The sequence below is a fragment of the Acanthaster planci genome, linkage group LG07 (genome assembly GCF_054643075.1).
Source record: "Acanthaster planci isolate LZ-2023a linkage group LG07, COTS_SCS, whole genome shotgun sequence".
Lineage (NCBI taxonomy): Eukaryota > Metazoa > Echinodermata > Asteroidea > Valvatida > Acanthasteridae > Acanthaster > Acanthaster planci.
This window is the reverse complement of record NC_141783.1, coordinates 12,960,624-12,977,582: the sequence shown is the minus strand read 5'-3', so window position 1 is coordinate 12,977,582 and position 16,959 is coordinate 12,960,624. Positions and strand designations below refer to the sequence as shown.

Sequence of the window (16,959 nt, the reverse complement as noted above, 5' to 3'; positions counted from 1 at the left end):
CCTCTTAGCAATGATTGCATCTGTTAAGCCACACTGCCCAATAGGGAGCAATGTGGTTTTTCTCTTCTAAAACCCTGCCTTTTGACCTCATTTTGTTCAAGTAGTAGAACTACGGTGAGGTCGGAATATCCCTGTTCCAAAATCTGGAGTATACTGATCCAAAGAAGTGTCTCAACACTGGTTGGGGGAAAAAAGGCTCGAAGTGTGCCACATCAGGGGCTCCAATTAATGACAAACCGGGCGTTCTGCAGACCTGGAGGACAGGCATACCTTGTTGCAGCTGTCAAAGAACTCGGGGTCTGATATCGGGTCGTTGAGGTAGGAGCGAAGCAGGTTGGCACGTAATCCCTTGGGTGGCTCATTTGTCATTTTGACACCTGCAAACAAATAACAAACATGAAATATGAAGGTTAGAGTAATTGCTGAAGGTTGAAGTGTCTGCGTTAAAATGTAAACACAAATTATACTCTATCATAACCCTCTCTGCCTTACAATCAATCAATCAACTGAGAGAAAGAGAACAGGTGTTTAATGACAGTTGAAAGAGTTACATTCCTAGATTTTGCTTCTTGGATCTTATTTGACAAGCCCCAATGTTAATATCATTACTAATATTAGTTAACTATTTCTAGTGATGAAAGGATTCCTCAAGAGGTGTCCTAGGCATTCGCAAGCCTAAGGAAAACCTTCAGAGAAAAGAAAAATGAGAAAAAGTTGCAGTTTTAGAGGTGGGTAGAGAACCCAAGAAGAATGTTCTGGGTAAAAACCAACTAAGCTCCTGCTTTTTAGCTCCAACTAGAATATACAACACTTTGCAACTGCAGTCCAATTTATGCTCTGGAATTATACTACCTTTTAATATGACGATTATACTGAATTCTCACCATTCTGTAGGATGGAGACAGGGAAGTCGTCCGATGCATAGCTGGTCAGCCACAGCCGGAATTCCTTGTGGGTAGCCTCGGGCACGATCACCTCCTCACAGATCTTCTCCAACTTGGGCATCCAGCTGGAGGCCAGGTGGCAATTCTGAAGCACCACCCAGGTGCCCTGCCGCAGGGCATCCTCGATCATCTTGGTGGCAATGGGGCCCTGGCCTTGGCCTAGGGAGATAGTCTGAATGCGGCTGCCTCCAAAGCCCCGGTCCTCGGCAAACTTGAGCAGGCCAGCCATGGGGTCAGCGCCGGGCGACAGGACGAATATCAAGGGGGCACAGCAGTGGGAGTCAGCGAAGCTACCCGCCAGGTCAAAGGTGGGCGGTTCGATGTAGCTGCGCCCCATGTTGTCCACGATGTAGTCCTGGACGGCGGGCACTAGCTTGTCCGGCCGTAAGCAGCGCAAGATGATCATGCGGGCTAGGCCGCCAGTCGTGTCAAAGGGCACAGGGTATTTCAGCTCATGAGGGGTGGCCGAGTCATAGACTTGCTTCCATGTTGCATGGTTCTCTTCAAAATCTGGTAGTGATCAAATGGACATATAAACCTCATTAACTGTTGCTTCTATAAACCCTGGCCTCGAAATAGTACTAGGGGCTGTACAAATTCTAGTGAAAAATGCTCCGGGCTACCTAAACTTGGGTCCTTGGTTGGCTGTTGGGCTAGTGAACAATTCAGAATAAGCCTACCTGTTAAAACTTGGATCAAAATATATATTGCTTTTCGTGATAATAAATACAAGATCGCAAAAACTGAGTCGTTGTGGATGTGCTTTTACTTGTGTTTTTGAAACGTGATGCTCGCGAAACGTGACCGTGAATGCCATGCACAGAGTAGACTGGTGCATTGTAGTACTGGTATAGCGTAGCACATGGTACAGCGTGATACCGCACGTGCACGCTATTCTTATTAACTGTTTAGGCCACTTCTGCTTCTGACTACATGCCTCTCAAAAATAGTATCGGTAGGTCGGAATTTTGTTTGGTCAATGTTTTTGTGCTGATGTAATAGCCTGAATGGGGCTGGAAGCTTTCAAAAATTGTCTCAAACAGTGATAAAAACACATCTTGATATAAGTAAAAATTTCTGCAGTTGACAAATCACAAGAATTACGGACAAATCACACAATGCTAATTAGGTAATCACGATAGCAAACTAGCCAGCAATGTCCGTGTATCGCATAAGAGCATCCATGATGCACCCAGACTGGCAGGCGATAAACCGCGTGCCGTGGCAGGAACTTGTGAGCACAGAAATAAATACATAAACAAGAGGCCAAGTTCTGTGAATTAACTTGAACGAATCCTCTTGCAACATCAATGTTTTTTCAACCTGCAGCTGTATGGCTGCATGCATGTACCACACCGATGTAGTTTTGATCGACTCACGGCCGAGACGTAAAGACTGGTCAGCACATTTCCATCACGCGTTCTTTTGCATGGGCGCGGCGTGGTGGGAAGCAGCACAGCTTTGCTTTCATGCATTGAGCTTTGCGCACAAAATTTCACTACTGGGACAGCGAAACGAAACTCGTAAAAATGACAGAAGTTTCTTTACAAAATTTGCAAATGAAGTAGGAAAACATATAGAAACAAGTGTTTTAACACGAGAAAGGGTTGTTGAGAGGTGTTTTGTGAAGACAAAAAAAAATTGGCATTAATTTCTAAGTTTTTTTAATTTTGTAAATTTGTTTTTCTAACTTGCTGATAAAAATTTTAGGGTCGCACCGAAAACTTCAGTCAGGAAACTGAAACCAGAAGTATTTTTGGGGGGGCCTTATCAATTTTTCTGACCTTAACTGACCACAGTTAGCTATACTGGGCATTGCAAGAGTCCTTGAAAGAGTTTGATAAAAAGTATACACAACGCTGCGTTCTGATTGGACAAAGTTTTCTCTAGTTCACCGTGCACGTGCGGAGGTCAGAAAGTAAGCAAAAAGTGGCAATTTTGCCAAACGTAAGCAACCCTAATGAGAGGAAGGACGGAGCAAAGAGATAATTTTGATCCCGGCTCTGTGACCAGTGACTCAAGTAACAGACATGCCTCTCTATTTATTTATACCATCAGCCTTTTATTTTCTGAAATGTCAAATTCTGCATTGGTAAGCTGATAACAAATTTTAGGTTTTTAAAATTTTTGTGTAAACGAGCTAGTAAAACTCTAAATGGGACTAGTAAAATATCCATTGAACTAGCCCAGTGGGCTAGCCAGGAAAAAAAGTTAGTGCAAGGCCTGAAACCCATTTGATCACAATGATCATTTCCCTTCAGCATGACCTGCGCATGACAACACTTCCTCAAAATCAGAAAATAAGCATTTGTGTTATAAGAATTTTTCCAGGGAGGGTGCAAAGCATTAATGGGCAGCAAATTGACAAACCACAAACCATGGAGAGGGTTGATACTCAATACTGATGTATTTTCAAGCAAACTGGTGATTTTTATCCCTTTCTTCCATCAGTGTTCCATTTTTTTTTCATGTTGGATTTTGACGTTTTTCATGAGGGGGGCAGGCCCTCCCTTGCAACGCCCATGTTCACAAGTACAATTCTTTCCGGTGCCGGCACGCTTGCTTGAGCCATTTGCTAATCTCGTTGTGATGCCACTCTCTCTTTGAACTTACGCTCTTTGAATCCGTTCAAGGTGGCCAAGTTGGAGGAGCGCACAATCTCAGCCCAGGCCTTGTCGCTCAGCCACTCCGAGCAGGGATTGGGGAAGGGATTATCCAGAGCAACTCCACCTGTCAGCAGGAACCTCCACTCTTCATCGTCAATAGTGCCTCTGATGGAGAGACGTAGGGAAACTGGATGAGCCAAGGATAGTCTACACACTACTGTAAGCCCCTCTTTCAGACCGAGAGTGGAGGGCAAAGAAAAATCCATGAAACATTTGGAAATGGGGTTGTCACAATGGCAGGAATAAAGTATCACAACTCTCAGGGACTTTGAATAGCAACGGCTAGAGTCCCTACTAGAATGGTCATGATTACAATGTGAATTTTGCACTTGGGTTGACAAAGTGAAAGACAGAAGCAACACCCGAATACTAAAATGACCATGAAAATCCAGTATTTTGGGATCAAAAATCCCCAAATCCAGAAAATCCCTGCAAAAGTACACCCCTGCCATCTTGTCTGTCATTAATTGTGAAAAACAAAGACAATTGAAAATGCTATAATGTAAAAAATGAGAACGACTACAGAAATGTTTTAAAAGAAGCTGCACAACTTATGGAACTGATGAGTCAAGCCATGCAGAATCTTTCTCAAATATATCTGCAGTCTTTTGCCTCGGGTACAGTTGGATTGGAAAAGGTTAAGGGTTCGGCAGAGTTGGGAGGAGCCAAACTGGGCTGGATTAGGGAGGGATTGAGTTGGGTTGGACCAAGCTGTGATGGATTGGATCGGGTAAGGGCCGGGCTCAGTTAGGTAAGGTCGGGTAAGGACTAGGGTAAGCTGGGTTGGAGTGACTGATATTGCAACTGACCTGCTCTTCATGATGCCAATGCACAAGATGAAGGAGAAGAGAAGTTTATCCTTCTCAAAGAGTGAGCGACAGACATTCCTATAGATGCTGTCAGTGAAGTGGTCATTCAAGTTTTCTATTCTCTCCTCCAGTACAGAAGACTTCTTGCTGTTTTGAATAGACTGTAGACATGAGGGAACAGTTATGCATAAGATTGATATCAGAAAGTGTAGGAAATGTGCCAAAATTACAAAAACTTGTATCTATCCCAAAAATTATTCAAGAGCATGTAACCCTGACTTCGGCAAAAGTAATCTTCAGGGAATTCTATCAAACCAGCAATTTTTCTGCTTTCACGAATGCTGTGCACAGTACAGCATATCAAGGTAGTGCGGCAAGCAACTAATCAAGCAGTTGGCTTCACTTGATTTCTAACATTGGCATCAGCACTATTACCATCAATGCCACGGTCATCCTAACTGCCACTGTCACTGTCATTAATGACAGCAGCAACAGTCAACCCACCTGCAGGTACAAGTTGATGAACCACGTCAGAGAGTACTGGTACATGGGCTCAATGTTGGCCAAGTCAGAGATACAGAAGAAGAGTGTGGCCGAGTGAATGGCTACGGGCTTGTAACCGTTCCTGGTCTCGTCAATCTCCTTCTCGGTTGCTGAGGCAATTTCCTGCGCAACGGAACGACAAACGAGAGGTAACGAGAAAGCACGAGACAACTGAAACACTACAGTTCATACGCTGCATATGAACAAGAAATTACAACATGACGAAAAAAACACTAAAATGCCTCCATAAGGTTGTCTCGAATGACAGTAAAGTATGGAAACAAGTTTTGAAAATGTTCCTGTTTCGCCAAGATCAGCAAATATCATTAGTCAAATGTGTACCATTGGATGTCTTTGTGTGCTTAGCAAGATTCTAATTCAGCAGAAATCGAATGAAACACCACATTGGCTTTTGCTAAGCCAATTTTTTCCTGTGCTTTAGCCAATTTGTACGTCAAGTTGCTCCACAATACAGTGACTCCAGGGCCCCGTCACAATTGATAAGTAACTTTATGCAAATCTATTAGAATCAGTCCAGGACCATTCCCATGAAGTAAACACCAAATAGCATTTAGGTTGAAAACCTGCTGTTTTGGCCTATTTTTCCGGCGTTAAGCAAAATTTTCTGAGCATGAAAAAAAAACCTGGCATCCAGGGAATTCCCACCTGCTTTGCAGAGATCTCCTCCGACAGCATCTTGGAGGAGGACAGCACCTTGATGGCCGTCTCGTCTTCCAGGATGTTGCCTTCCGAGGACGACAGCACCTCCAGGATCTTGTCCTCGATCTCCTTGAGCTGCTTCTTGTTGGCGGCGCTCTCCAGGATCAGCTGGTTTTTCTTCTCCTCCAACTCAGGCTTCTCCTTGGCAGCCACGATGCCCAGCAGCTGGTCTTGTAGACCCAAGGGGGTGATCATGAAGTTCAGCAGGACGACCTGGCCACGGTGAAGATTGATTGGGGAGGGTTGGGTACATGCACTCAAGAAAGGTGAGAATTTGTATGATAAATTAACCCTAACCCCCTAGGGACCATTGAAATCCTGCATAACCTTGTTGGGTTCAACATGGTTAGGGTTAAGCAAGAAAATCCAGAACCCACTGCAAATCAAAACCAGGAACCAATTTATCCATATTCACAACAAGTTCTACAGAGTTTTGAGAGAATCAACCCATACAGACTAACAAGAGATTTCCAAAGCTCTTCAAAACGTAGTACCAGAAATTCTTTTTTCCCAAAAGAAAGCCTCACCTCCCCCCTACCGGCTGACCTTACCTTGACAGAAATCTCAGGCAGGTAGTGAGGGTTCCTGAGTGTGGTTGTGATGTAGAATCGGAAGTCATGGGAATACTCAATCAGGTTCTCTCCCAGACGTAGATACTGTCAGTAAAGAAATGAAATAAACCAGTCATTTCAATTTAATATCCAACCCAAAACAACCAGTATAAAATGAAATCCTGTAGTCATTTTCAACCTTCCCTAATCCTTTGAAATTCATCACTTGAAGAGAACATTGTTGTATTGAGGTAATGCAAATTCAAATGGGGCTTGATGGCCCCTTCATAATACAAAAAAACAATGTACTCTTTCGTTCCCTGAACAGCAATGGATTTATTAGGTTCCTGGTAAAAATGCCATGTGCGTTGGAGTTAAAATATTTCACTACTTTGATAAGTGATCAAAATACTTATAACCAGTGAACCCTGTCGCAGTCCTTTCCCTTTTTTTTCAGATAGACTGGACGCCATTACTTTTAAATGTCATGCTACACAGTGCAACAGCAGAGCTTTTACGATGGAAAGCGTCAATCCCACCATATGCCCACCCAGAGTTGTTTCCGACGCCTCCAAATCTCCAGCTTACCTCCACTCCTTGTTGCTTGAATGTCTGCTTCAGCAATACCGGCTCCAGCAGAGGATCCAACTCTTCCCCAACGTTCTCCAGCAGCACCGGCTTGCCAAACTGGATGGCGTTTTCAAGGGTGCGCACGTAGTTGCTGTCAGACAACTTGATGATGGACAGCTGGTTGGCTTTTTCCATGTTCTTGACCCATTTGTTGGCCTGACCTGTAAGATATAAATTACTCTGTTAGATATTGCAATCATTTGACATAAATGGTATGTAAGAACGTCTAACATGAAGGCCTCTGTAGAAAAACTTTTACTTGTACCGCAAACAGCTGTATATTTTATATTTTATGCAGCATACGAGGAAGTTCTGGGTAGTCAAACTGAAGGTAATTTACAGAATAGTTTGATTTATTTTCACCTAAGGGAAAAAAAATATTAAAAAAAATAAAAAAAACACACAGATTGTGTCACGCTGGCAATCTTGATTCAATTTCTCTTACAATTTTTCATTCTACATTTTAGGTAGCAAATGTGGACTTTGTGGTTACACAAAATTAAAACTAAGTTATTTCTACACTTCTTTGATTTGTGTTCAACTACAAAATATGGATCGTGTCTCTCTGGCATTCTCCAATCAAGTTTATCTGAAAAAAATAACTTCAATGAAGATGTTTCCCACTGATGAAGATGTATTCCCCGCTCACCTTGCGGATCTATCATGAGAGGCCAACGGCGGGAGTTGGATGTTATGATACCGTTATCCACTGAGAAAGAGTCCACCGGTAAGCCAGCGATGTTCCAGGCTCTGATCTTGACTGGCTCGCCGAGGGTTGCACTCAGGGAGAAGGTGTCAGAGCATGGAATCAGTCGCTCCTGGCACAGCTTCTGCCACTCTTCAGTTGCTTTCTATCGAACAAAAAACACACAACATCTGCTTTCGGTTTCTCAATCCTGACTAAGTCTGTACGGCCTATTTCTCAAGAAGATGGCGACGGTCACTTCATGTCTGAAGAACATTTTAAAATCTGAGATCATGAATGTTTAGAAATAACCACTACATAAACAAGGAGCCAAGAAGTTGCCCTATTTCCAAATAAAACTTCTTTTGAAGCTAAAAGTTGGCCTTAAAAGGGCCTGCCAGGAAATTGTTGGTTCACTACAAGCAGTGTATCCGCAAAATGGGAACAGGACAGATGGAAAGCGACAAGAGAAACACTTTTCTGTCCAGAAATTAAAAGACAGAGCAAGCTAAGAAGCAAAGCGGGTTAATTTCAGTAATAAGTGATATCATTTTCAGTGAGTTATACAATAAAACATAATGTGAGGGCATGCCTCTGGTGTCTGTCCAAAAGCATGGGCTAAAAGTTCAAGTTCAAGAAATGTCAACAATAGTCGAAATGCTGCCTGAGGTTTTCAAGACTGCTTATCCTTTCTTAATGCCAGTAATTGCTTTATGATTGAGCACCGTCCGAGACCCACCAGTCTGAAATCCACCGTGAAGGCGCCCAGGTAAGCCACCACCCCAGAGGAGATCAACACATCGCCGATGATCTTGATGTACTTCTCCCCCAGCATGCTGGCCGCCTCGTTCCAGCGGTCTCGCTCCCCGCCCAGCCCGCCGATCAGCTTCTCGGCTCGCACCAGCTTCTGGGAGCACAGCTCGATGTTGGCCTCCAGCTCCTTCTTCTTCTGCACCATGGCGTCCAGCTGCTCGTTCAGGGCCTGCAGCTTGTCCGTCACAGCCTTGAGCTGGGCCCGCTTGGTGTTCAGCATGTCCATCTGCACGGCCAGCTCTGCCTCAGCCTCGGCCAGCTTGGCTTTCTTGGGGGCTACCACCTGAACAAGAACAGCACACTAGCCTGAAGCTCCGTATCTTGTCTTTCTTCAGGGCCAAATTCTTGACTCTGATCGGTGTTTAGGTTGAGACCTCTTAATTAAGAACATCAGAAGACCCCACACGATCCCACCACCAACATATGACATCTAGTCTGATTTCAATGAACTGCAACAAAAGTACTCCTTTATCACCGTGCACCCAGTTCCTTGTGAACAATCATTAATGTGAAAAATGTCAGAGCTGTCTACTAAACACTACCTGGGATTGTCATTTGCATTTACAAGCAAATGTAAAAATATAAGCATAATGTAGCTTAAGTTTGAAGAGACTGAACCGATTTGCAAGATACACACCTTTGCAACTCTGTCGTACACATCCATGGCTCGCACCCACTTACACAGACCCTCGCAGGCCGTGGAGATGTTACGGATGACAGACGGCTCAAAGTCAGGGTTTGGAATATACCTAGGAAGAAAGTAGGTATGGGAAAAATGTACATTCCAAATGTGGAAAGGGGTTCCGTCATTAGACACATTACAGGACAAGCAAGAAATTAATACGGTTTCAATCTTGTGATCAATCTCACTTTCAACCAGCCTCTTACAAGGCTAAAGGATAAGATTTTTGGAGGACAAAGCAATGAAGTGTATAAAAAAAAAGAGTTGCCAATGTGTGACAAACTCTTGGGTGCTCCAAGGCGGAGGAAGACTCAGGGTACATGTCCCATCAGTATGCCCAAAATCTTCAACACCATTGTACAACGGCAATGGTATGCACGTCATATTTCCACCTGTCACGGTATGTGCTTGGGGTCTACAAAACATTAACCAATGAAACGAGGAAGACTGGCTATTCAATATTTATCAGGTGGATTGAAACAGTTGGTTGGTTGGGTGTAATTTCAGCGTACTTGTCTCGGATCTTCTTGATGACGGCGGGGGCAATGTTATCCTTGTCGTAGGTCTTGAGGTGGTCCAGGAACTTCATGTCGCCCAGCAGCTTCTGGGAGGGACCCCAGTAATCCTCCACCATCTTGCCCGAGCCGGAGGGGTCCGGCTTGCGTTCGGCCTTGATGTTCCGCATGATGCAGATGGCCTCCATGACCAGCTTGACACCGCTGGGTGGGTTCTGAGAGGGGAGGGCAGCAATCCAGTTAAGTGGTCAGTGTAAAATTCAACTTTGGGTAGCTTGAGGTTTACCTTGGGGATTACACGAGGCTAAACAAAGCTTTTGTGGGGCACCTCGGGTTAAACCCTCAAGTTACACCTTGTTTAATTCTGCATTCCTCCGTTAAGAAACTGGGGCTTGAAGTGATCATCAGTGCTTCTAGCACTTCCCTAAATCAGTGCATTTATCATTTTTGGCTGGACAAAGATACATTCCACAGCCGCTGGTTCTTCTGAAGTGCAAATGTCCTTAAAGATGAGGTATCCATCACCTCATTTTAAGAGAATGAGAAGGCCTTAACATTTGCTTCTGGTACCATTCCTTCAAATGACTGCTTTTAAAGGTTTTTGGTTAGCTGACTACATTTGATCAGGTGCTTCTTGGCTATTCTCAAGCAAACCCACAACATTTCCTGACATTTAACTTAGCATTGATAGAAATGCCATAATATGATGGAATGGTATCATTCCAACACTTGTTTAAAAAAAGAGATCTTGCCTGATGCTTAAAATTTTCACAAGACGTAAGAACACAATATGCTAACCTTCATGGCCTTGACCATGGAGATGTCGCTGGGTTTGAGGGTGTTGAGAGCGGCTAAGGCTGCCTCCAATGCTGGGATGGCTTCTGCTAGGTCACTCTCGCAGTCGCTCTTGATAGCCTGAGCCTCATCGGCTGCCTTGTTGGCTACGGCTTCATCAGCTGCTACAACCTACACGACGAAACACAAACCATGCTTGTCAGTATAAAGATCTCCTTCACGGATTCTCCAATCTAACAAAACCCATCATTGGCATGAGATGCAATACACAGTGAAGTTCAGTATTTCTTAACCATGTTAGGACCAAGTCCATCATAAATCCCTGCAAGTCCCTACTATTCCATCACAACTCATCGGTCTTAAGCCAAGTTACAAGCTATTCAAATGAACTGTGACAAAAGCATGTCCCTGTCTTTGTTAACCCTGTTACCGATATGAATGGTCTTGTGAGAGCCCTAATTCCAGATTTGTGGAGGGACTTGTGATGGACTCAACTATAACACTGTTTCTTAGTAAAATAAGGGAAAACTCCAACGGTTAAAAGAAAAAAAAATTCAAAAATAAGCAAGAATTAATCCACACGAATGAGCAAAATATTCTCAATTTTGCTAGTGATTTTTAAAAAAAAATGCATTCCAAAAACTTTAAATTAAAACTTGGTTAATCATTAGAAGTGATTTGAAAACTGGAAAAAGTTTATTTATTTCCACCAGGATGTCAAAATAAGATACAGTAACACAAACACATTGCTTGCTCTTTCAAATGTAAACTGAAACAAAATTATAGAAAAAAAGCCTTGTGAATCATTTCAGAGAATGGGTCAGAAATAATTGCTGGCTGATCTTGGTCGTGGACCTGCATAGCCTGTCAACTGACTGATGATTAACTGACCTCCTTCTGTGCCTCCACCTCCACCGTGTCCTGCTCAATCTTCTCCATCAGTTTCTCCGTCTCCTCCGAGGTCTTGATGAGCTCTGGCTGCAGCGCCGTCAGCTCCTCCTGCATGACGGCCACCTGGGAGGAGGCAAAGGCCAGCTTCTCCAGGCCGCCCAGGTAGCGGTTCTTCAGTGTCATGATCTCGGCCCGCTTCAGGCCCAGCAACTTCTTGAAGGTCAGGATCAGCTCCAGGTAGGAGGTAGGGGTCACGTAGTTGTGCCGGCGCAGCTGCTCCAGGAATCTGTCCAGAAAGGATCGCAGAATTTATTGACACGTCTACATTCTCTTGAATGTCTTAATATATTCTTGAAGACAATAACTTGATTATCAGTTGGAGAATCTTCTATTCACTGAGTGAATGCTATCTACACTTCTGACTACCCAACAGAAAAATCTTGAGATGCGAAGGATAGAGTCTCACAAGAAAAAGTCCATGAAGATTTGTTAAGGTTCTCAGAAAGCACTGAGTTTGAAGGGAAAATAAAGTAACATCAAGATCATATTTATTTTGTTACTTAAAACTCCTTTGAAATGCACGATGAGCACAGGGCCCTCCCAAGTAATGGTAACACAGTTGCACCACCTACTGAAAGAGATAGAGACAGCATCAAAGGCCAGTTACATTGTAAGATATATGGTAAAGTGATCCTGCCATTACTGGGGGCCTTCCTGAGATTACAGTGATCCTGTGCTCATATGGAAATGGTAACACACTGACTTACGATTCGGAGAGTTTGCGTACACTCTCATGGAAGTGTTTGCACATGAAGACGCACTCCTTGCGGACGTTGTCATCAATGTCTTCGATATCTTCCAGGAAGGTGTTGGCCACCATCTCCAGGGCATCCTCTGGCCAGGGCTTAAGAAGACAAACAGCAAGAGGCATTCATTACGACACTACACGGACTCCGTAATTATGCAAGCCCCAAAACAGGACAACACTGTCTGTGGAATACAAGCAGAGAGATTCAAGGGGTATAGCCAAGTCACTACAAGATGACAAGATCTTAATGAATTCTTCATTAAAGACGCGGACAATAAGCATCCATTTGCATCAAGCATCAAACTGCTTTTCCTTGTTATCCGAAACTCTCCAGGCAAGTAATTATGAAAACAGTGCAACGTCAATGTGAACCTGTGAATCGTAACGATGTACAACCTCCAGCAATAATCTCCAGTCAATACAGTTGAAACTGTTAAAACAAGACAGGAATGGTTTTTAGATGTACATACAATTAAGCCTGACAAACCCCGATGCTTCAGTCACCCATAACTGTTTTACACTACTTTGGGAGTTTTGGTCAATAAATAGTGTACATTCCTATCATTCTCCTGAAGAAATCTTCCTACGACAAATATCAATGTTTACTGCCTTGTACACCATGTGCTAAGTAGCACCGCTGATCAAAAAACAGCAGACGGGCAGGTGACACAGACTGTATGATGCCGACAGATCAGCGCCCTTACCTGGAACCAGTCGATGGTGCAGCAGTTGATGAGAGAGGGGAACATCCGGAGCCGATTGCGGAACGTGTCTCCGATGGGGCTCATGGCCAGCACCACGTGCAGGTTCTTCCGGACTTTCTCAATGAAGTAGTTGTACATGGCCAGCGGAGTGGCTTCAATCTTCCTACCCTGTGCATTTTGATGCGAGGATGCCACGGATTCAACAATGAAAATCCCACATAAATCAAATCAATGGATATCCATTTACCACATGACAAACTTGCAGTGAATATGGAAATTAACAAACTGGGAGAGTGCTAATATTGGACTGGATAACTCACTTGATAATGTCAGTATCGTTCAAATGAAAGAGTTTTATTTGTTGCAATCCTTCTTCAGTTGGCTTCCTTTGCTCAGCCAAAAAACAATTCCTGTCCATTTGAATTAGATTAAGTGATCTTCAGAAAAGCCTATCACTAAAAACCCAATTCACAGCCCTGCTCATAATTTACATTATACAGGTATTTACAGTGTACAAATGATCTTATACTTATGTGAAAGTGTTGAGGTCTTGCTGTTTTAAACATTTCAAGAGTGAGGTTCGTTTCACTTTACCTCCATCCGAGCCACCTGCTGCATTTTCTCGATCAACTCAGCCTTCTCGTCGGCGGGGAACAGGTTGGGCACATCACCGGTGTTCAGGATCATGTTGATGTCTTCCACAAAGGACTCATCCTTGATCTGGTTGTCGCTGAAGAGGAAGACCGTTTGCTTGCCCTCGGCACCAGATTTCAACAGGAGCTAGAGAGAGAGACAAATCTCTGATTAGAGGAATGTTGAACAATTGGTAAGAAAGCAGACTGCTTAGGAAAACTTCAAATGAAAAATGTTTAAAAAAGCTCAACAAAAGGAACGATTTTAGGAAAACAGAGTGTCAAATTGAGTTGCATGACACAACAATTTCCAGAAAGTACCTCTTTAAGTAGATTACCTTTTTGATATCCTCTCTCCATTCATTGTTGGTGTAGTTCTTAGTAATTTCAATCTGGAAGAGTTCATAGTCTGCCATGAAGGTGGACAGCTTGGTAGCACTCTGACGACCACTGCCTCCAATACCTGCAGACAGGAGGAGGTATCAAGATATCCTGACTACAAGGCATGATTGTGAACAGTTTTAGCATATGTCTCAGAGGTACTTTGACAACTTCTACTACAAATACTAGCAGATCTTGCTTACAATGTATCATCACTGACATCTGATTTCAGTAACCCTGGCAGTATTCTGATTGAACACTACTCCCGACAGATGCATGACAAATATAATATAGAAGCAACCTTTCCCTCACTGTAGCCCTCACTAAAACTGCATGGCTTATGCTCTCTATACACAACCATCCCCGCTACAGAAAAAGCAAGAAATATTAAGAGCCACCCCCTGTAACATGGATTATTTCAAGGCAAAGACAAAGTGTGCACAAAACCAGAGAAAAGCAACTGTCATAACACACAGGATACTGCTGCTGGGTAACGCAACGTTTTTCCTCATGAAAACATGGGGGATCTCAACTCACTGATGAGCACAAAACCCACCCAAGTATTAACGCAGTAGACTGGGTAATTTTGACCATACGCCATCAGCGTGAAATTCCGCATAGGAAGGCATTACAAAAGGTCAACTACCCCTCTCCGACCAGACCCACCGATCAAGAGAGCGTGCCCGTTGTCCTGCTTCAGCACCCGGCTGACCCTGGAGATGTGCTCGATGGCAAACTTGAACATGACCAGACTCATGGGGGCCTTGCTGATCTGATTGTACTCCCCCAGGTAGAACTGCATGGTGGAGGTCAATTCCTTCAAGTCGGTCACCTCGTCGTACACCTTCTGGTCGCTGTCCGGATTGGTGTAGTCGCCAAAGAACAGACTCCTGTGTGCAAGAGCGGAGGTTTTACAAGATGACGGGAACTCTGCACTTGTAAGCCGGAGGGCGTGGGTTCAAGTCCCACCATAGTACATGTGTGAAATGTTCACAACCCCTTGGCAACACTGAGTTTACAGTGTATAAGCATATATTGGAAAAGGGCTCAAGACTTAAATATTCTATTGAAACAGTATGAGCAGAGAATGGTCAAATCAGTGACTAAAGAGCATTGTAGTGCAGCTATTTTATTCACACTGTTACAAAAACGCATTTTTCCAAGAGGTACAAGAATGTGAAATAGTGAACTGTGATAAATGTACCACAAGTTTTTGGAACTTGTGATTGAACAGTGTTCCCAGTTGGAGGACTGACCAAGCTAGATAGTGTTATGGTAAGATGACCACACTAGTGAGCAAGATGTTGAAGGTATAAGTTACGCCCAGAAAGAGCCCGTCAAAATTTCTCAGCAGCTGCCGGAACGGACTGGAAGCTTTTCATACTGTTATATACTATGCAGGCGAAGGGTGAAATGCTTGTTTATGTGTTATCATCTTGACATAAAACTCTTCTTCTTGCGGTCAAAATAAGTTTTGTTTTTGTGAAAAATGTCTTATAGACTGGTTTCTTCTTCATCAACCTCCACCTGTAAGGCAGAGCACAAGGATTATGAGACCTTGTACGTTTGAGTCTGTCAGAAAACAGCTGTTTCAGGTTATTAACTTTAAGGACTGACTATACCTGACGTTATCGTCGATGAGTTTTCCACTCGGTGTCAAATGGCTCAGCACTTTATCGACACTCGTCTTGAAGTGAGACTGAGTCATCTCCTTGACAATGTCAAAGAAGGTCAGTCTGGAAGAGAAACAGTAAAAATACTTGCAATCAAAAAAGAAAAAACACAGAACAACAAACTAGCAATTACAAATCTGTGCAAATGTTCTTCAGAAATTGTGGGTCATTTTGGAGGTCTAAAAAAGGCACAGATTTTATGAGGCATGTCATCAACAGAGTTTGAGCTGAAGTAAAAGCCGTGTCAGTATGACTTGGCTGTGGCTGGAAACAGCATAGATGCCTCTGGCAGCTGCTAGATTGCAGCTTCATGTAATTCCATGAAAGTCTGTGTTACATCAAGGCATAACCGAGTCATCTGGACACGGCTCCACTTTCTTGACATTTCTGCAAAGGAACAAGGAGAAGTGCCCTCTCATTGGCAAAGATAAGACAAGCTTGTGGGGAGTTTTTCAACCTGGCTCAAATGTAACGAAAAGGCCTTCCGAGCGAAATTGGTCGTTCATGCTTAGTGCGTCCTGCACCAAACATGCATGAACCTCCCTGCACACGTAAAGAGCACCAACCAAAGGACCATCGTTATTATGTAGAAACACACCCTTTTTACTTTCCGCTTGGAGAACATAATGTTGATGCATTTCTAATATGTGATTTGAGTGCATGTGCTAAGTCCTCAAATACCAGAATTGTCTCTGACCAGTGTCAGAGAGACTTAAAATGAACTGACCTGTCTTTGTCATCTACCAGGCGATCGTAGAAGACTCGGTAGACCTCATGGATCCAGAGCCGGATGAGCTTGTCCTTGTCATCCTCCTTGAGGTGGGTGCTGGGGATGAGCAGGACGCCACGGATGACGCGGGCAAAGTCGCGCAGGTTGAAGACATAGTGAGACTTGGACGGAGTGGGCAGAAAGTTACTGACAGTGGCCTTGTAAACACCCATGGTGGCCATCACCATGATCTGAGGTCAGATCAACACAAACAAATTAAATGACCATTTCAGTAATTGGCATTCCACAGTAACAATCTGATCATAGACGAATGATATGAGAAAAAAATAAAACACAGTGAGAAAAAAAAACTAACTGTATCATCCTCTAAGAACAGTAAGTTTCTCAAATCGGTAGTTCAAGGTGCTGTAAAACTACCCAGTCTGGTAACCCAATCTGCCATAGTCGCGGTGTACGATAGAGTAAAATCTTTCACTACCAGTGCATCCACTGACATAGGCTGTACACTAAAGCTATAATACACTGTGACTTAGCCTTCGTCTTGCTATATTCACTGGATATTGTGGTACCGGGCTAATGGCTTTCAAACTGATTCACAGGATGATGAGGCACATTCTCATCAGCTGTAAATGACATTCCAAAAACATTCCACACACCGTTGTATTTACTTGACTACTCACAAACCAAACCAAAAAGAGGAACGGTGACAGAATCTTAGGCATGATCCACATTACCAACAGAGAAAACAAATGTGACAATCATGACACTTCAGCAACCAGACAGGGAC

General features: G+C 43.5%; 1 protein-coding gene across 1 annotated transcript in view; it reads right to left on the bottom strand.

The window, feature by feature from the left end:
- The window catches only part of dnah3 (dynein axonemal heavy chain 3), a 52,464-nt gene that overhangs the window by 6,365 nt on the left and 29,140 nt on the right, over nucleotides 1–16,959 (bottom strand). The window contains exons 41-61 of the mRNA XM_022239879.2: nucleotides 16,170–16,402; nucleotides 15,392–15,505; nucleotides 14,436–14,659; nucleotides 13,727–13,851; nucleotides 13,351–13,536; nucleotides 12,757–12,924; nucleotides 12,012–12,148; nucleotides 11,245–11,530; nucleotides 10,357–10,524; nucleotides 9,556–9,773; nucleotides 8,999–9,110; nucleotides 8,288–8,644; nucleotides 7,513–7,714; nucleotides 6,822–7,024; nucleotides 6,234–6,338; nucleotides 5,629–5,895; nucleotides 4,924–5,085; nucleotides 4,420–4,580; nucleotides 3,558–3,715; nucleotides 885–1,454; nucleotides 271–377 (exon numbers count right to left, since the gene is read on the bottom strand). Coding sequence (XP_022095571.1) covers nucleotides 271–377; nucleotides 885–1,454; nucleotides 3,558–3,715; nucleotides 4,420–4,580; nucleotides 4,924–5,085; nucleotides 5,629–5,895; nucleotides 6,234–6,338; nucleotides 6,822–7,024; nucleotides 7,513–7,714; nucleotides 8,288–8,644; nucleotides 8,999–9,110; nucleotides 9,556–9,773; nucleotides 10,357–10,524; nucleotides 11,245–11,530; nucleotides 12,012–12,148; nucleotides 12,757–12,924; nucleotides 13,351–13,536; nucleotides 13,727–13,851; nucleotides 14,436–14,659; nucleotides 15,392–15,505; nucleotides 16,170–16,402 — 4,263 coding nt within the window. The remainder of the gene's footprint in view (nucleotides 1–270; nucleotides 378–884; nucleotides 1,455–3,557; nucleotides 3,716–4,419; nucleotides 4,581–4,923; nucleotides 5,086–5,628; nucleotides 5,896–6,233; nucleotides 6,339–6,821; nucleotides 7,025–7,512; nucleotides 7,715–8,287; nucleotides 8,645–8,998; nucleotides 9,111–9,555; nucleotides 9,774–10,356; nucleotides 10,525–11,244; nucleotides 11,531–12,011; nucleotides 12,149–12,756; nucleotides 12,925–13,350; nucleotides 13,537–13,726; nucleotides 13,852–14,435; nucleotides 14,660–15,391; nucleotides 15,506–16,169; nucleotides 16,403–16,959) is intronic.